General features: G+C 33.5%; 2 protein-coding genes and 1 pseudogene across 2 annotated transcripts; 2 read left to right on the top strand and 1 right to left on the bottom strand.

Moving 5' to 3' along the window:
* The first annotated feature begins 2,784 nt into the window (after nt 1-2,784).
* LOC146925874 (F-box/LRR-repeat protein 16-like) lies at nt 2,785-4,536 on the top strand (annotated as a pseudogene).
* Nucleotides 4,537-7,025: 2,489 nt separating this feature from the next.
* On the bottom strand, nt 7,026-10,742 carry LOC146925873 (methyl-CpG-binding domain-containing protein 5-like). The gene is made up of 6 exons (XM_085758297.1): nt 10,605-10,742; nt 9,797-9,919; nt 9,053-9,127; nt 8,006-8,128; nt 7,699-7,827; nt 7,026-7,345 (listed from the first exon to the last, which is right to left on the bottom strand). Exons 1-6 carry the CDS (start codon nt 10,740-10,742, stop codon nt 7,130-7,132), a joined length of 804 nt encoding a protein of 267 aa, XP_085614423.1. The 3' UTR covers nt 7,026-7,129.
* Nucleotides 10,743-15,296: 4,554 nt separating this feature from the next.
* On the top strand, nt 15,297-20,030 carry LOC146925872 (defective in cullin neddylation protein (DUF298)). The gene is made up of 10 exons (XM_085758300.1): nt 15,297-15,458; nt 16,357-16,441; nt 17,799-17,873; nt 17,959-17,995; nt 18,456-18,539; nt 18,650-18,710; nt 18,810-18,916; nt 19,027-19,092; nt 19,355-19,494; nt 19,786-20,030. Exons 1-9 carry the CDS (start codon nt 15,386-15,388, stop codon nt 19,451-19,453), a joined length of 687 nt encoding a protein of 228 aa, XP_085614426.1. The 5' UTR covers nt 15,297-15,385; the 3' UTR covers nt 19,454-19,494; nt 19,786-20,030.
* Nucleotides 20,031-20,396: the final 366 nt, after the last annotated feature.

Genomic DNA, 20,396 nt, shown 5'->3' with positions numbered 1-20,396 from the left:
ATAGATGATTCGAAAGACCTGATCTCATCTCTCTATTATTTTCTAACCAAATCTTTATTTTATGTTATTTAATTTTATGCAATCAAATCTACTGCCTAGTGGCAAACCAAAAATAACTTTTACGCATCCTAAATATTTTACCTAATTGCTAAATTGAGATTAACACAGTCCTCGTGGGATCGATATTTTACTACTTCGATAGCGTTTTGGTACACTTGCCAGAAATCTATCACAAAATATCATTCAATGTTTGTTGGACGATTATAAAATTAAAAAGATCATCAGTTTTAACAGTACAATTATGAAATTTTGCTGGACTACGATTTTTATATATTATTAGTAGATATGATCATTATCCGTAATTAATTTTTTAAAAAACAAATAAATTAGCTCCATAGTTATTGTTCTGGACCGACCAAAAGGATCTTAGGCCCATTTACTTAGGCCCAATATAATCCAAAGCCCAAACACCACGTTTGGCAACATTACTTGCGACATACCCCTTCTCCGCGAAGGAGTGTACAGAGCAAGCATGACTGGTTCAAACGAGCCACAACGTCTCTTTCCACATTCCCGCAATTATTTCTCTCGTTGTTACACTTCCCACGATTTCCTAACCGTCGAACCCAGGTGTGCCATTACAACGGCTCTGCAGCCCTCCACCTCTATATATAGGGGGACTCTTAACAGTCCCCAAGGTAGAATCTTCTCTCTCTCTCTCTCTCTCTCTCTCTCTCTAAACCCTCACTCTTTGATCTCTACTGACTTGAGCGTCAGAGTGCCTGCAGGTACACACCCCCTCCATTCCAAGAAGCTCTCTTGACGCGTTCTACCACCACTCAAACCACCGCATTCAAAGCACTGACAGTCACATTCTGATCATGTACGATCAGTTATCCATGGAAATATGTTACACTTGTGATTACCATTATCCGTATTTGATTTTTTAAAAAACAAATAAATTAAATTTTCAAAATGACGATTATAGACATAAAATTAAGGAGATCATGAGGATTAATAAGGGCGATCATGAGGATTAATAGGAGGTGTGAATAGAAAGATAATAGCAAGTATCTTTGGTATTGGTCTATGCATAGTAAAAGTTGTTGGGTTGTTGACCCGAGAGAGAATTAGCCAGGGGTTCATGTGAAGGAAATATAAGAGGAATAGAAGCTACACGAACGACAATAGATAGTTTTTGGAGAAAAATCTTAGAATCACGTTTTTGTGTGGACATCACATTTTAGGAGAGTGAAACATGGGAAAGCTTAGAGAGAGCATTAAAGAACAAGAAGCTAACAAGGATTGATGGTGGAGTCACAAGATTCATTGAGACATCAAGGCTTGGTATCATCCATCTCTTTTCTTCTTCTTGTAAGGTTACCATGAGAATGAGTAACTAAAGTCTTTTGTTGGGATTAAATGTAATCAACTTTATTAGTATGTATTCCCTTTGATTATGATGTTGTTTGATTTTAATTATCTTGTGATGTTGAGTTATTCTTGTTTTCCATTACAATCTTATGGGTTTTAATTGTTATTGAAATATACCTTTTGAATCTAGGTTAGAATAATCCTCTACCAAAGCTTTTGTTCTAGACATGGAATTTAGGTTTTGATAATCACTTTGAATATTGGAACCCAAAGCTTTTGTATCGTTTAATAGTTTGGGAAATCAGCTATACAACGATACAATCGACTATTGGATCGTTTAGTAGTTTGGGAAATCGACGATTGAACGACTCAATAGAACTTACGACATCATTTGGACACAAATGATGTTGCTGAACAATATGTGATAATATCGATTGATAATTAGAATCTGCAACACTAATCCGAGAATACGTATAAGTAGGTTGATGAAGTTTAATCCCAGCATAATCATTTCCATGTTAACTCTTGTCCTATTTACAATTTATAGTCTATTAGCTTACAATACAAAACACTTGATAATTCTATAGCTTAGAACGATATTGATTGTTGAACGGCTTAAATATCGCACCAGTTCCTGTGGAGACGATACACAAAAATACTTATTTTTGATACTACATCAATTATCACAATATAGCACAAATAGTTTGATGCAAGCAATGTGAAGGTCTCTGAGAAGATAGAGAAGCCATTGGAGCTCACAAGTAGCTGCTGCAAGGGAACAATATTCAGTGTTTATATTAACATCAATTAAGTGTTTATATTAAATAAATTTTTATTTTATATGCAAAATATTATTCAATGTTTGATGGACGATTATAAAATTAAAAAGATCATGAGTTTTAATAGTATGATTATGAATTTTTGCTGGACTACGATTTTTATATATTATTAGTAGATATCATCATTAACCGTAATTAATTTTTAAAAAAAACAAATAAATTAGCTCCATAGTTATCCATGGAAATATGTTGCACTTGTGCTTACCATTATCCGCATTTGATTTTTTTAGAAAACATAAATTAAATTTTTAAAATGACGATTATGCACATAAAATTAAAGAGATCATGAGGATTAATAAGGACGATTATGAAATTTAGATGGACTTTGATTTTTATATATTGTTATGTTAGTAGATATATTGTTATGTTAGTAGAAGAAAACAACATATAAAGAAAAAACAAATCAATTTGATTTGAATTTGTTTAAAAAAATAATTTTGATTTGTATTTGATAGAGCTCGTTTATTTTATTTTATTTTAAATAGCTTAACTTTGTCCTCATAACCTTTCTTTCATAAAGAGAAGTTTTGACCTAAACGTCCCTCCAAACCAAACTTAGCACACGCTTGCGATGTCGGTAACAACAGTCGCTTTCTTACCTGATGATTGCTGGGAACATATCTGCCAATTTCTCACTGACGGCGATGACGACATCCATCGCTACTACTTGAAGTCTCTCTCCCTCGTCTCTAAACAGTTACTTTCCATCACCAACCGTTTCCGATACTCTCTTACTATTTCTATTCAAACCCTTCCTTTCTTTCCTCTTCTCTTCCAAAGGTTCACCAACCTCATCTCCCTTGACATATCTTCTTACTACGGTGACCACAACAAGCTTCTCCTCCAAATATCGCATTTTCCATTAAAACTCACATCGCTCAATCTCTCCAACCAACCTGTGATTCCTACAAATGGTTTACGAGCTTTCTCCCACAAGATTACAACTTTGACTTCTCTCACTTGTTCCAACATTGGTTCTATCAATAGCACAGACATTAACCTCATTGTGGATTGTTTTCCTTTGCTCCAAGAACTGGACCTTAGTTATCCCGCAAAGTGGAATAATTTCCTCCTTGGAGTAGAGACTCTTTCATTGACACTTTTCAATCTGCGTAAGGTTAATATCTCTGGTTACCGTTACATCAACAACAAATTGATTTAGCAACTTCAAGCATCTTGAAGAGGTCATCATGCTTAAATGTCATCCAATAACCGATGCTGACGTTGTTGCTTCTGCTCTCCGTGAGAGACCATCATTGAGGTCTTTATCCATTTCATCTGGGATTTTGATTACTAATCATTTCATTGACTCATTGGTGAGTTTGAAGGGTTTGACTTGTCTTGAATTGTCCTATTGGCGTATCTCGGATCAGTTGCTCTCCTCTATTGCAAAGGAAAATCTTCCTTTGAGGAGGTTTGCCCTCGCATATTGCACTGGCTATAGTTATGTTGGAGTAGTTAGTTTGTTATCCAATTGTCAACGTATCCAACATTTGGTTCTTAAAAGAGCAGATTTTTTGAAAGATCGCCATGTTGCCTTTTTGTCTTCATTTCTTGGTGATTTGGTTTCTATAAACCTTAGTGGATGTAGTTTGCTCACAGAATCATCCTTGTTTGCACTCAATAGGAAGTGTCCTTCACTTAATGAAATCATAATGGCATGCACAAGAATTGCACATGGAATAGAAAGGAATTGTGTTGTAAGCCCTCAACTCAAGTATCTCCGTTTGGCTAAGAATGATAGGTTACAAAATAAAAAGATCATGATGTTTGCTTCCAATTTTCCCAATTTGGAACTGCTTGATTTGAGCAATTGCTTTGACATATCTGAAGAAGGTATCTGTCATGTTTTAAGGAGATGTTCCAAGATTAGGCACTTAAACTTATCCCGTTGTTCAATAGTGAAGCTCCTAGGAATGAACTTTGAAGTTCAGCTCGAGGTGTTGAACTTGTCGTATACAAGTGTTGGCAGTGAAGACCTCTACGTGATCTCAAAGAGGTGTCCTAGGCTTTTGCAATTGTCACTGCAAAATTGTAAAAATATCACAATAGAGGGTGTGATCCATGTGGTAAAAAACTGCCGTCAAATCGGAGAGATCAATTTGCACCATTGTCATAAAGTGAGTGCTGATGCTGTTGTCTCGATGGTACGTTTAAGGCCATCCTTCTTGAGTGAACCCTGAAATGTAAGTTTTTCTTTTTTGTTGAGATTTACTTCTTTGAGAAATTACTTACCGTTTATAAGTCTGCGTAGTAATTGTCTAAGTTATTGCTGAGATTTAATTTCTTCGGAAATTAAGATCGTTTTTCTGTTGAGAAATTAATGATGTAAGATGATCATCAGTTCGTGCATTATAACTGCTTAGTTTATTGTACAATGCAAGTTTTAATTTGCATTGTTTTTCATTCTTGTGTTATACTTATCAAATTCATCATTGTCAAGTTGATTTGTTTTCTTTGGTTAATCAACCTTCAAACATATTTTGAAAGAAAGAGAAAGAGGATTATAAATGAAAGGTCTCACATATTGTAGGTTAATAATCAAGGATTCACATTTATAGACACATTTTGGAGGAATTTCATAATCTGTTACAACTTTCATGAACTGAATTGAAATTTATGAGATTTTCTATTGCAAGAGATTTGAGGGACTAAAGAAGGTTGAAGATGGAAATGCAGTTTGAGAATGGAAGCCTGATTTTTTCTTCTGCTGGAGGGTGTGATTTGATTCTCTCAAATTTTGTGAAGCCTTTTTCTTTTGATTGAACTAATTTTACTACCGGATTTTTTGATAATTATGTGAAGCAAGGTGTTTTGTTATGTGAAAGGTGTTAACTTGTTATGCAAGATACCTATTGAATCCTTTCTTGACTTCAATTATGAAGGTAGTCATAGTATAATAAGAGATATGAGATTTAGTTTTCATTGGATTGGCACACGATTTATTGTTTACTAACAAAGATTTTTAGTTAAGTTGAAGGAATGTAAGATTGTGGGTTTGATAACATTTTAGAGGGATTCTGATTGGGACTTTAGAGCTTTAAAACAGGTCTAGAATTCCTAAACATTCTTAATTAAAATCTAATATTAGAGGGTTGATGGTCAAAAAAGTCGTATAAATTTCAATTCAGTTCTTGAAACCCCATTCCTTCTAAACTTGAATCCTCTAATATTAAACGGCATATTGAAGATGAGAGACCATCAACCCATTCCTTCTAAACTCAAACCCCTTGAATCAACCTATGGCAAACTAGAGGGTTTTATGTTGAGGGAAGATTTGTGGAGTGTGGAGGAAAAAGGAGAGTCTTTAGTAAATTATGGAAGAGTCCGCATCATCGAAGGTTGTTGCGTTTTCTTGGAAGCTTATCCACGACCGAATTCCAACAAGGGCGAATCTTTCGGTGAGGAATGTCTTACCACCGGATGCCCTTAGGTGTTGCGCCTTATGTGAAAGGGCGGATGAATCATCAATTCACCTCTTTCTTCATTGTGAGGTTGCCGGAAGGGTTTGGCAAGGTGTTATGGGGTGGTGGGAGAGTATGTTGATAATCCCTCCGAACTTATTCGTCCTATGGGAGTGTTGGTGCGGAGGGGAGAGGAACAAGTGAATTCGTAACGGATTAAGACTCATTTGGCATACAACGATTTGGGTGTTGTGGAAAGCAAGGAATAATAGATTATTTTAATAATCGAAATACGGATGTAGGCGAGATTGTGGATGATATCAAGGTGTTGTCGTGGCGTTGGTCTTTGGATAGAATCTTCATGTCTCCGTGTTTGTACTATGAATGGAGCTGGAATCCTAAGGAATGTTTATCGAGATTGATTTAAGGTGTCTTGCTGTTTTGAGCTTTCCGGAGAATGGTGTCTGCCTTTGAGTCTTTTTCTTGTTTTGTTCGACCTGCTGTTTGCTGTTTTATGGTGCAGCAGGTCTGTGTTTGTTTTGCTGTTTTTTCAGTTAGGGGACAGCAGGTTTGCTATAGTTGTGCTGTTTATTAAAAAATAATATATATGCCGCCGTTAAAATAAAATAAAAAACTATAATAAAATAAAAAAGTAAAAGAAAACAAAGCCTAGTAAAAAAACACTAGTGTTATTTTTTTGTCAAAAAATAAATAAATACACTCACATTGAGTGTTGATAGCACAATTCAATTTAAGTTTGTTTAAAGTAGAAGGGTGAGATTAGCTCTAAATAAGTAGGGCAATGCACTCTTGCGAGTCTGTACTTGCAAATTGGTTTCCACTTGCATTACACAGTTGGGTTAGCAAAGAATCGGTTCAGATCGAAAAAAGTACAGTTCAGTTTTGGAAAAGATAGTTCCTATTTGATTTGAAACCACAGAACCTACTTTGAACCTTAATATCAATTCGGTTCAGAGCAAACAGTTAAACGGTTCAGTTCAGTTTTATAAAACTGTTGCACCATTTCAATTTGATTTTCCTCCTGAAAAGAACCATAAACAGTCCAAGTTTTGAATATTAAGCATGACACTGATGACAACTTGAAACATAGTCATATTAACACCAACCACGCAATAAAAGACACTTAAGGATATTTTGATTATCTCTCTCTACAACAAAGCTAAATCAGCACCGGTCTAGTCTTTGAGACTGAAATTTGACAATGAGTTGAAACTTCAAACCTTCAATCCTTTGAAACTTGAAGGTTTGTGCAACCAAAAAACAATGTATTGTCCCTAGAACCAGTGTGACACAAAATATACTACAATAATCGGTGAAATAAAACGAACTTTACATATATGCTACAACTACATAATCAACAATATGTCATGTCTTCTCCATGTTAAATCCTGCAAAGATGGATGAAATCAAGTAACTAGTGATATCAGTGCTTCTGAAGGCATCAAATTAGTGAATTATATTCAAACATATTTAATGTGGTCTAAGCTTACCTCAACTATAAACTCCACTAGTAGCTCCTTCGAATTCATTGATGGATATTGAAAATGCTTCGGACCATTTCCTCTTTTCAGATGCTGGTACAATATAATCATCTAGGAAAGGGCTCCAGAGGCCATCTGGACTGGATAAAACCCAGCTTACTTTTGTTGGTGGTCTTGTTATGTTATGGATGGAACCTCTATCGTCTTCCCCCGTTTTGATTTTCTTCTGAGAATCATTTTTTTTCGTAACATGTTATACTTGGAGCACTATGCTTTCCAGAGCCACATTTAAAAACTAACTAAAAAGGCAGCACAAACTAGCTAGTGGCAATCCATACTAATAAGAGTTTAAAGACTATGCACTTAAAGTGTAAACATTTTTACACAATCATCTAATCAGATCTTACTGCATACATATTTGTTGTGATGTTTTATGAACTACTATAACAATGTCATATTGTTGATATCTGATTGGATGACCGATTAAAAAAGTTTACACTGTCAAACATAGTCTTTAAACTCCAAAATTAGTTGTTAGATTGAAAGTAAATTTTGATATTTAGTTTTTGCTTTAGGCACCTTGGGTGTTATTCTACATGCATTTTCTCCTGTTAAAGGTCCCTCAAAATCTCTCGCAGAAGGAAACTTCCGTGGCTCGAAAACTCTCGCGGAAACAAAATTTTGTGCAGTCACGGACTTGTTGGAAGTCTGCAAAAAATATAGTACAGATCAGGTCATTGAAGAACTTCATGTCACATGCGAACGTGCGTGCGTGAGAGTTTTGGATCAAGAGAAGTAAATAGTCACTTAAATTTGCCAAACGAAACTACACAAAAGAGAGCATACGAATACTAGAAACTGATGTGAACATGAAATTAGAACTCACGGTGCCGTTGTTTTCTGATATCACTCTGTCAGTAGGAAGACTGTCTCTTGTTTCTTTGCTTAGATATCTCTGAACAGATACCAAAGAACGGAACTTCTGTCCGGTGCGTGGCTCTATGTAATACTGGAAGAAAATAAATGAGATTTATAAAAAATCAAATCAAATCCATGTAGGAGGGGAAGAATTTCCAAATGGTTTTAGAATTTACTAGTGGAGTTTCAACAAATGAGATGAGAACAATACAATGATGTACCAAAAAATAATAACAGAGAATCCAAGCCTAAGTGTGCCAACTGTAGAAATGAAACATAACAAGGGGTTACACACTTGCTTTCCTTGCTTCTGTTTGTTAATTTTTATTTCATGGCTGAATCATTTGTAACTTTGCCTACTGAAGAAAACTATATTATCCAGAGTTGTTTAGCTATTTAGGCTAAATTTTGATTGATTCTTGTTCATAATTCTTATGTTTTTTTGTCAATTTTACAAATGAAGCACTAAATTTTGATTAATAGTGTTTAGAATGAAAAGACTTTTTGAATGCCATTTTAAACCCATATCAGAAATTTCTTATACAAACTTCAATTTACTTCATATTTTCATACTCTCGCATATTTGTTCACACTTTCAGTTATTTATCCAATTATTTATGTATGATAATATGACTTTAATGGAGCTGCACTATTTTATACCGACATCGAATAACAATTCATCATGTTATCATATAAGCCTATTTTATACTTGCCTAATAATTGATTTTTTGAACAGTCAGTGTAAAACTAGTCTACAATGATGATGAATATCCCTTTTTATACTTACAAACCCAAAGTGTTGAATTCAAAATTAATTTATAGAAAGGGTCTCAGCACACAATCAAACCTAGCAATCCTACACGATTGTCACACTGTACGTGCCCAGCAAACACAAACTATATATATGTGTATACGCATAGGATGCACGATATGATCGTATGATACTAAGCAGCGCAAAGGTGCATGCATAAATAATTAAATTAACTGGAAGAGAGAAGAAGAGAAAGAACGTTACCCTATCGACATGGTCAGGATTAGATGGACGGGGCCGATGCTCAACCAACCAACCTTCGGGAAGCTTGAATGACAGCTAAACCACAAAAAAGTGCATCAGATACGTAACAAAACAGAATACATCAATACTTCCAAAACTCAGATACATAACACGTTGTCCTCTTCATTCATTTCCTAAATCAAGCATGATTCTAGAGCAAAACAGGATACAACGATATTTCCAAACACCACTATCATTCCACCATCACTGAACAACGCAAGGTGCTCTGCTATTTTCCCATTACTTACCACTATCATTCCACCATCTGACAGAGACTCACAAACAAGCAATGAAATAGTATTAAATGAATTTCTTAAGGGTTTTGCTAACATGTGCCCTAACAAAAATAGAAACAATTGATAACTTTCATGTAGATAAAGTTGTTTTTTGATGTTTTAATGTGTTGAATACACAAATTCCAAGATAATATTTCTACTTTAAAATTCTTATCAAGTGCCCTTAAGGGGCACTTGTTAGCATTTCCCATTTCTTAATTGCTTCAAGTTTGTTACATTCAACCCTATATCAGAAAACATTTTCATTTACGATTAAACAAAACACAATTAATCATTTCCATTTGCAATTCTCTTAATTACCATCATATAAATTAAAGCAAAAACAACACTATCAAGCAAAACAAACAATAATAGTGGAAGGACCATAGGTAATAGGAGAAACTGATCTAAACAATAAATTAGAACTCACAGTGTTTTTGTTTTCTGATATCATTCTCTCGGTAGGAAGATAGTCTCTTGTTTCTGCATTTAGATATCTCTGAACAGATGCCAAAGAACGGAACTTGTGTCCAGTGCGCGGCTCTATGTAATACTGAAAATAATAAGATTTATAAAAAAAATCAAATCAAATCCAATTCTTATTCAATCAGCTGAGAAATTGGGACTGCTAAGGGTCAAATGTACCAAAAAATAATAACAGAATCAAAGCCTAAATGTGCTAACTGTAGAAATGAAGCATAGTAAGGGATTAAAACTTTCTTTCCTAGCTAGCTTTTGTTAGTTGAATCAAATGTAACTTTAGCTATTTTTTCTCAATTCGGATTAATTCTATCTTATATATGTTTTCAAATGTTCTCACAAATTTGTTCATACTTTCAAATTCTTGATTTTTGGTGTATTGTACGCAACCTTACTCTGTTTTTTACACAAGAGATTGTTTCTAAGACTTAAACATGTGACATTTCAATCACGTGACAACAATTTTACCGTTGTGTCAAAGCTCTCCCTCGTAAAAATTTAAAAGGGGAACAAATTAAGCCTAGTGATAGTGTACTTCTTTTTTGTCATGTATCCTAATGCCCCATAAATTCTTGATTGTCAAACACTGTTGGTGTAAATTGTTTTACACTATCAGCAAATTACAACCAATCACATGCATGACTTTAGAAATAACGATTATGATCTATTGACGGTGTAATATTTGCTAATACTATGAAGTGAAAAGATGCATGCATGCATGAAACATTAAATTAACTAGAATAGAAAAGAAGTGTTACCTTGTCAATATGGTTGGGGTTAGAGAGACGAGGTCGTTGCTCAACCAACCAACCATCGGGAACCTTAGACGGTGAGATGTTCATCAGATTGAGATTATGTTCAATTTCAGAATCCATGCTTACTCTCCTTAAGGACATGAAAATGATGATTTATATGTTGTTGCTGTTGTTACTTGAGACTTACTCACTTCACAGTCACAACAAATTAACAAGTGTCACATATTCTTAGAAAATGTATTCGGTTTCGGTGGTCCATATTGATTAATTATGCAGTTATGTAGGATCAACAATAATTTAATCTTATAGGCTTAGATGTAAGCTTAAAAGAAAAATTGTAGTATTAGTTCTATCCTTACTCATAGCTGTTGATGATAAAATAAAGGCTAAATTGCTTTTTTGGTCCTTAACTATTTAGGTAGTAACGGAGAGAAGTTAAAGGACCAAAATAAATCGAATTTTAATTAAGGGACCAAAGTGATACTACCTAAATAGTTAAGGGACCAAAAATGCAATTTTGCCTAAAATAAAAATTTAAGCCTTATCCAAATCATTATGGAAACCAATTTCTCAATATCACTAAAAAAAAAAGAAAAAGAAATTAACCCATTTATATTCTTTATGTAAGTGTTTACAATTCGGTATGAATCGACTTTGAGTTAAATTATCTAATTAAAAATAAAAATTTGTGCATTTCGGTTAGTATGAAACTTTCAAAAAAATTGATTTGATCTTTTAATGCAGTTTTATTTAGATCGGATTTTATATCCAAAATACAGTTTTAATTTTTATTATTAATATCGATATTACATAAACACAATAAAATAATAGGTTTGATAGAAAATTTAAAATAAAATATGTTAGAAATTAATATTATATAGAAATAAAAATGATTGATTATGTTTGAAACATATGTTCTTAAAAAAAATGCTTACTTACCTTCTGTTTCGTCCTAGAACGATGTTACCATGAGGAAGATAATAATACTCACATTGATACGACAGATTGATGAAGAAGATGCTTTGTTGTGGAAGATCTCATCATAATTAATCCATGGAAGAAACCCCGTTTGGAGGGGTCAAAATGCAAAATTTGAAAATTTATAATAATGAAGAAATTTGAAATTCTTAACTTTTAGGTGTCATTTGAAATTCTCTAAATTTGACTTGAACAAAATACTTCATAAATTTCTATCATTTTGAAAATTCTTCAAATTATTATCCAAACAATTGAATTCACCTCAAAGTATTTGAATTCCCTCATAAAATTACATTCCCTCGAAATATTCCCCCATCCAAACACACTTTTTGAGGGAATGTTGTGTTTTGAAGGAATTCAAATACTTTGAAGTGAATTGTTTGGATAATAATTGGAAGAATTTTCAAAATGATGGAAATTTATAAAACATTTTGTTCAAGTTAAATTTAGGCAATTTCAAATGACACCTACAAGTTAAGAATTTAAAAATTCTTCATTGTTATAATTTTTCAAATTTTGCATTTTGGTTCTCAAATTTTTCAAAAATTATAATTTGACCCCTCAAAAAAATTTAAAATTTACAAATTGACCCCAAATTTCAATTTTCAAACATATTTTTATATTTCTCATATATTAAATAGGCTAAAATATGGTATTGGTCCCTGTAAAATAGGCCAGTTTTGGTTTTAGTCCCTGCAAATTTTTTTTATAGTTTTTGGTCCCTGCAAAAATAGGCCAGTTTTGGTTTTAGTCCCTGCAATTTTTTTTTATAGTTTTTGGTCCCTGCAAAAAATTTTGTTTTTGGAAATAGGCCCTGACTCGTGTTATGTGATGATTTGTCACTTTTATAAATTAAAAAATAATTATTGTATCTGTTTTATTATTATTTTTTAATTAAAAAATAATTATTGCTATATAAATTATAAAAAATAATATTCTTTTTATTAAGTAAGCACATATGCCACATATGCACAAAAGTGACAAATCATCACATAATTGGAGTCGGGGACTATTTCCAAAAACAAAAATTTTGCAGGGACCAAAAACTATAAAAAAAAAATTGCAGGGACTAAAACCAAAACTGGCCTATTTTTGCAGGGACCAAAAACTATAAAAAAAAAAATTTGCAGGGACTAAAACCAAAACTGACCTATTTTTGCAAGGACCAAAAACTATAAAAAAAATTTGCAGGGACTAAAACCAAAACTGACCTATTTTGCAGGGACCAATACCATATTTTAACCTATTAAATATGATTCTTGGTGTCATGTATCATAAGAGAATGCATTATATATATGTTAAAAATATAAAGTGATCGTAAATTCTAACCTTTATTATATATTATGCATTATATATATATATGTTAAAAATATAAAGTGATCGTAAATTCTAACCTTTATTATATACACCCGTGAATCAAAGAAAAAAAATCCAAAAAACCTATAGGAAACGCCTTCTAACAAAGGGTTATCTCCGAAACCAATAAATAAAAACACCAAAACAAAGCTAACACCACTATCAACGAAACAACATAAACAAAAGTTGTACCAAAATCTTCAAACATCGTCACAACTACCACAAAAACAACTTCCACCACCCACATTCCGCTGCTCGCACAAAACCCCCGAACACCAACTTAAAAACACACACAACGACCAACAACCTTTGAAAAACAGTCGGGAATAAAACACCCAAACACCACTGTTAGCTCTCCCAAGCACCTTCACCCAAAACACACCTCACAAAGAGCCGCAAAAGCCAACCAAAAACTCTTGTACCATCATACATCAAGGAAAAAACATAACCATCACTGACCACCACTAGCCACCACAAAAATCAACACCACAACCACCACCGTCACGAAAACTACCATTAACCACCACAAAAACCATCATTAACCCTCACCAAAAAGTAACACCAACCACCACGCGCATCACCACCAAAAACCACCACGAGCACCGCCACAAAAGATCCAAAATCAGCACCACCATGAAGTACTACAAACTAACACAACCAAAGATCCATTGAAACCATAACAATTCATAAGCTAACCCAGATATGATCCATCACCACCATCGTGACCGATCCATCACCACCTATGTTGCGAGCAAACATAACCTCCACCACAACCAAGATAGAAAAACGGATCAAATAGTCTGAGACCCACGAAAACCAAACAACCACCGCAAGCATCCAGCAACACACCACGAAACCCCACCAACGTCCCAACCAAATGAAACAAAAAAAAAACACCAAAAACACAAACCAACCTTGACGACAACAGCAACACGCTCCTTCACCACCGATGCGAATGAAAACTAATCTTAGACAGCGAAAACCACCACAACCCCGTAAACAACGACGATCCAAAGGAAAGGCTGCGAGAGAGGATTAAACGCCTAGATCTACTGCCATCGAATGAGAGAGAGCAACTGCACGTCAGAAAGGTACGGTGGTGTGGAGGACAGAGACCCTCATCGCACCACCATCCATTTGATCTATATGATGGCCGCGACGGATTTGGAATTTGGGTGAGGAAGAAAGTAGTATAATCATGCTGAAATGGTAATAGGAAAAATCAAATAACCTCAATTGAAATTAGTACAAAAGAAGTTGGTTGAATCAAAAGTGAGTAAAAAAGTGAGGAAAGACTCAATGAAGATGAAAAGAAGAGGAAAAAGTCAAATAAGATGAAAAGAAGTGTTTATGTTTATCACAATGATAGCTCAAACTCATGTTTTTGAGTCGGCGTGTATAGCAAGAATCCTTGAAAGAGCGAAGTTTTGGAGAAGAGAGTTTCGAAGATTTTTATTGATGTTCATGGTTAAAAATATTCTTTGTGCGTGATTATTTTGATTTTCCGTTTTATTGCGATTTTTGCTTGGTTAAATTGATATATTTGCTTCGATACATTGCAAACTAAACAATGACTTTGATGTCTTGAACACTACAAATCTGAATGTGTGAATATTCCAACAACTCTAACTTTGTCACATTTGTAAATATTCTGTCGTTGTATACTTTGAACCCGAATGTTGTGAGTTTGCTCTATTTATTATCCATCTATGCGATAGATATACGCGAGAGATAGATTTTACATCAATCTATCTCCTGTGTCTATGTGTCTCATAAATAGACGGTAAATGAAGCAAGAGTAATGGAATAAAGACAAACTCCTAATTCAAGTAATTTTTCAATAAAAAATAACAAAATATTGACAATATTTTTAAATTAACTCACGAGTCGGCCCGCCATACCCTTCTTTTTCAACAAATTAAACACGGTGAATCAAGTTAAAAGGCTAAGTTCAAAACTCCCAACCATTTAAAGAAGATCGCTCTTTAGACACCTATTAATTGGTCATAGACATATAAAATAGGCTGAGCGGTAATTAATTAACATTGCACCAATTTTTAAATTGGTTAAACCGGTTTAAAAAATGATTTAACGGCTGTAAAGAATTTTAAAACGACAACAAATTATTTTTCAACATTGGACAGTGATTATTATCTATTTTAGAGTTTATCCTTTTTAAAACAACGAGTTAAAAAAAGGAATGACTCGTTGCTTAATAGAGAAGAAAAAATAAAAAAAAAGAAAAAAAAAGAAATTAAATTGAAAGTCAATCTAAATTGAAAATAGAAGAAAGGGAAACAAATCTGATATCATCATCATGATTCATATGCGATAAAGCCACACTCTGCGGTACACGTCATCATCCTCTTCAACCTCTTTCCCTCAAAACACAGAAAAGAAAATCTCTCTCTCTCTCTGCTCTCTCTCTCTCTCTGGATTTGTTATTGAAGATGCGACGCGCTGCTTCAAAGAAAACGGGTCAATCCAATTCCAATCCCTCCGCCGCTGATCTCTTCCGCTCCGGTACTCTTCGATTCTGTTAAACCTCCTTGGTTAATTTTGCTCTTATTCATGTTTCTCTTATTTAATTATCCTTTAATTATGATAATTGTTCATTGTTTTAATGTTAAATTCAAATTAAGGGTTCTTAATTATCATGGTCATGTTAAAGTTGATTTTTTTTGTCAGGTCAACCTTTTTTGTTCTTCAATTTTTTGAAGTTTAATTTCTGTTATAATTCTTTTTTTGATTACAAATTTCTGTTATAATTCTGTTAGGTTTGAAAATTGGGGGGTAATTGGTGAGAGATGGAAGAAGTGTAGTAATAGTTATGCTTAGTGAAATAAATCTAGAATTTATAGTTTGATTAATTAACACAATTTAATGAAGGAAACCAGACTATGGATGGTGGATTGGTTCATCTGATTAGTCGGTCTTTGAGCGAGATACCAAGTTTTCAAACAAAAAAATACAATTTAATGAAAAAAAAGAGGCTCATTGATTAGTGATCAAGAGTTAGATTTGTTCGAAAAATAAAATAGTTATCAATATTGAAGATGGAATTGCTTGTCTATTAATCTGCTTGCATGCAAGATTTTAAATTGCGTTTGATCAACCTCAATTGCGGCCGTAACCTCGAGGTTTATGAGGCATATGTGAAAGCATCGTGACCGCAATTGAGGCCATGTCAACCGCATATGTTTGCAATATCAATAATCGAGTTGCTTATATGTATTTTGAAGCATATGTGTTGGTACATGTTTATAATTACCTGTTTATTTTTGCCTCTTTTTTGTTGGTTTATTGTGGTATCATGTTTATGCTGCTGGTCAAACGATATTGGACTAGTATCTGCAAGGTACTTTTGGAGTGGTATTTAACTGTTGGATGTTCTAATTGTATCGGTATAATGATTTTTCAGCTTCGAGTAAAGCAAACTCAAAGGAACTGGAGAGAATTGATAGTCTATTTTATTCATATGCCAATGGATCTTCCGGGTTGATTGAGTAAGTTTGCTTCAAGAAAGCATTCCTTTATGTAATTTTAGTTACAAAAATCAAATAATATTATGCCATTGATGTTTTCTCAGTTTAATTTTTAAATCTTGGACATTGATGTATAGGGATTAATAGCATTCAATTAGTGAGTGTTTAATAGTTACTACTTTAAATGATATGTTATAGCTCACGTAATTCCTTGCCATGTATTCCCCTCACTTCCCACAGATTGATGCCTTCAGTTTCTTTTTGCCCTACCCCCCAAACAGTCCTTGTCGTGATCAGTGTTTTCACAGAAAATATCAGTTTGTTTAAATTCTGCTATGCTACAGCGCGCCGCTATAACTTCTATTTGACAACACTTTGTATTAAATAGTGCATGGCAGAACAATATAGTGGTTTGTTCAAGTTCCACTACGTTATACTATTCCGGTCTCAAATATAAACAAAAAAAGTCAAACAAAGTTTATGTATTGGGTTAAAAATTTGAACCAGATAAATCTACTTTGTTTGATTTTTTTTTTTTTGTTATATTCGAGACCGGAGGGAGTAAAGCTGTAGCACTGCTATAGCTGCTATATGACGACACTGTTCCTGATCAAACAATTTTATTAGGTTCTGTTGACAGACAGCCACATATGTTCCGGTTTGACAGCCACCTTCATATGTCTTCTCTATCATGGGGTTGGCAATGGACACTCATCTGGATTTTGTGAAGTCCATCAACAGCCGCATTGTGTGAAGGAAACACCCTATGATGGTGCTCTGGCTCCCGTCTCTTGCAATGCCCGCTTCTCATCTTCTTTGCTGCCTAATAATCATCATTTTCCTGTCCATCCCATGGGTGGCGGTTTCTTTAATTAAATGAGGATATTTAAGACCTATTTTAATATTTATTTTGTTTTGCACTTCTTATTGAGGGAATTGCATGCTGATTAATGTGACTTTATAATGTGATAGAAAAAAGAAATAGATGGATTGAAAAAAGAAAGTTCTGAATAAAGCCCACTAAAGCATTTCCATTAGACCCAACAACAGGGCATATGTCCAGCACCCTATCATAATGCCTGTTAGAAATTGTTTGGTCGAAATTGGTCTTTTTTAGATAGGATTTGAACATTTGGTTGATATGTGTATAAGTGAGCAGAAGCTTGGTGTTGGTTCAATGTTTTTCATGTGTTTGGGAGAGACTTAAGGTTGTGGTGGCTGAGGCAGAGGATAGTGTCATCATAATATAACAGGATAATTTTTTATTCTACTAGTTTTGAAAATTACTTGGTATGTAGGTGGAGTTTTATTTTTTTATATAAACATATTAAATACATTTTAAAGTAGATTCTCATTTTTTTTTATAATTTTGTTACAGCCCAGAAGGAATTGAAGCACTTTGTGCTGATATGGAGGTGGATCATACTGATTTGAGGATTTTGATGCTTGCGTGGTAAGCTACAGTTGTTCACTTAATTGTCCTTTAACATTGTATTCGTATATCTTTATCTTAAGTTAATCAAGCCTAAATGTAACAGGAAAATGAAATCTGAGGAGCAAGGATATTTTACCGTGGTACGTAAATTATCATGTTCATTGTTCTTAACATTTCTCTTGCAATTATTTAAATTTTAGAAGTTTGGAACTAAGTACAGTTCCATAGGTCCTGTACGGAAGGTTCTCCGACCACAATGCATGACTCATTATTTATCTCACTGTTTGGTGAAGGCAAAAGAATACCTTAATTGTTGCCAAGAGTGTGAAATGCAGCACTGTTCAGTTTTTATATTTCTTTCTTCCTTTTTTTTATTTTAATAATATATGTGTCGTGTTGTGGTTGGAGGACAGCAAGGTTAGGACCTATGGAACTTAACTTATGTTCTGCCCTATTTATAATACAAGCTTTTATACATTAAAGGCTCAAATATTTGGAAATAAGTGTTGTTTATGTTCGCTATGCAATCATGCAGTTTTGGTACCATATTTCTTTCCCATCCTTATACTGAATAACTTTTATCACCTATATATTTTATAGGACGAGTGGAGGAGAGGCTTAAAAGCACTAAGGGCTGATACAGTAAGTAAATTGAAGAAGGCACTACCAGACCTAGAAAAGGAGGTATGATTACTTAAGTGATACTCTTCAAGATGGAAATTATTATTTATGAGGAAATATTTTATTACTTGCTAACTTTTTTTTTTTTTTTAACTTTGACATCTAATGTGAAGGTCCGGAGGCCGTCAAATTTTTCAGATTTCTATTCTTATGCTTTCCAATATTGTCTAACCGGTAAACTTTGATGTGATTTTGTGTAAATTGATTTTAACAATCAACTTTTCTTTTTCTCATTCATTAAACTATATCCTAATTTTTTTCCAATTTTACCAGAGGAGAAACAGAAAAGCATTGATATAGAGAGCATTTGTGAATTACTTTCTCTTGTTTTGGGTTCAACATTTCCAGCTCAAGTCAGCTTATTTGTGGAATATTTGAAGGTGAATAATGGATATCACATCATTGTTTTAGTTTTTTTTTTTTTCTTTTAAAAGAATTAATGTATTAGTTCTTATTGATGATTCTTATATGTTTTGATTATTTATGTCAGAATCAAAATGATTACAAGGTCGTAAACATGGATCAGTGGATGGGATTTTTCCGGTTTTGCAACGAGGTAAACAATCTTTTTCTGCTACTTATAGATTGCTTTTATGATGATACTTATAGAATCAATGAAGTGATATATATTAATCCGTAGTATTCATATCTTGTTTAATTAATCTCTGGCTACCTATGCATTCATCTCTTATGGCACTGTTTGCTTTTTACAGAAGCACATAAGAAGATGAACACACATGTTGTATTCTTTACTGTTTTTCTTTTATTTCCGATAAATTGTTAACCACTTCATTTCAATTTATAACTATTTTTAACAGATAAGTTTTCCGTCGCTTAGTGACTATGATCCCGAACTTGCGTGGCCTTTAATCCTGGATAATTTCGTTGAATGGTTGCGAGAAAAGAAAAAAATCTGATATCTTTCAGCCATCTGATTCTCTGCACCGTGCAGTCTCTGGTATGTGAATTCATTAAATGCTTTAACCATTTAGTTTTATGGAGAAATATTCAGTTTATAAAATAATTTTGCACTGAAATCCAATAAAGAACTCGTGATATTGACACGTAAGCCCATTTTGTATCTTCGATTTAAAAATAATAGCAAAATACTGGTTTTCAATTGATGTCAGTGCCAAACTAGTTTACACTAAAAGTGCATGTTCGTTTTTCTCTGAACAATTTATTTATTATTTTTGTGGTTTTTTAAATCTGTTCTAACTTTAACTTACACTAATTGATTTATTGGCAGCACTTCTTTGAGCAAGAGAACTTTTGAATTACCAAATTAGATGGGTGCCTTGTGTGGCTCGTTTATTGTACTCAACAAGATATACTGTTCTTCTGTTGGCTCAGTTTCTTAATGTGAATTCTAAATATAAACTCTATTTTTAAAAAAAGTTTCATCTTATAGATGCAGTTGAGGTTAGATACAAACTTGTACTCTGTAATCATTACCAATGCCAATCATATATTCTATTCATATCATTCACCTAAGATTTTTAATGCAGTTGTGCTTCTAGTAGTTTGAGAAGTAAATGGGAAGAAAATTGAGACTAGTCTTAAGTAAATGGTAATTATGGATAACTTATATTTTTTACTACTCATAATGGAGTGTGAATTGTCCATACTCCATACCATACATGAGTAACTTCTTTCCTACCTTAACGTCTTAAGTAAGTTTAAGTTCTTGGTGAAAGCAATAATTGATCTTAAAGTACTTGCCATACCGCTTCACAAAACTTTGTTTAATGTTTAATCCGGCTAAACCAAATTATCAACACATAAGCTGGAACTATTGACATTATGCATGCCAATTTAAAATCCACATCTTTACTTGCTTGAAATTGGTTTAATTTCTGG

This window comes from Medicago sativa, chromosome 4 (assembly GCF_051527215.1).
Source record: "Medicago sativa cultivar Bolivia chromosome 4, Bolivia_mono, whole genome shotgun sequence".
NCBI classification, from domain to species: domain Eukaryota; kingdom Viridiplantae; phylum Streptophyta; class Magnoliopsida; order Fabales; family Fabaceae; genus Medicago; species Medicago sativa.
Note: the sequence above shows the minus strand (reverse complement) of the source record. Positions and strands in the feature narration are given on the sequence as shown.

Coding starts and splice junctions, on each gene's coding strand:
- LOC146925873 (XM_085758297.1), bottom strand. CDS start 10,742: ATGTCCTTAAGGAGAGTAAGCATGGATTCTGAAATTGAACATAATCTC. Junction 9,128..9,796: donor TATCAGAAAACAAAAACACT/GTGAGTTCTAAT, acceptor TTTGTGGTTTAG/CTGTCATTCAAGCTTCCCGA. Junction 7,346..7,698: donor CATGTAGAATAACACCCAAG/GTGCCTAAAGCA, acceptor AATGATTCTCAG/AAGAAAATCAAAACGGGGGA.
- LOC146925872 (XM_085758300.1), top strand. CDS start 15,386: ATGCGACGCGCTGCTTCAAAGAAAACGGGTCAATCCAATTCCAATCCC. Junction 17,874..17,958: donor AGGATTTTGATGCTTGCGTG/GTAAGCTACAGT, acceptor TAAATGTAACAG/GAAAATGAAATCTGAGGAGC. Junction 18,917..19,026: donor TATTTGTGGAATATTTGAAG/GTGAATAATGGA, acceptor TATTTATGTCAG/AATCAAAATGATTACAAGGT.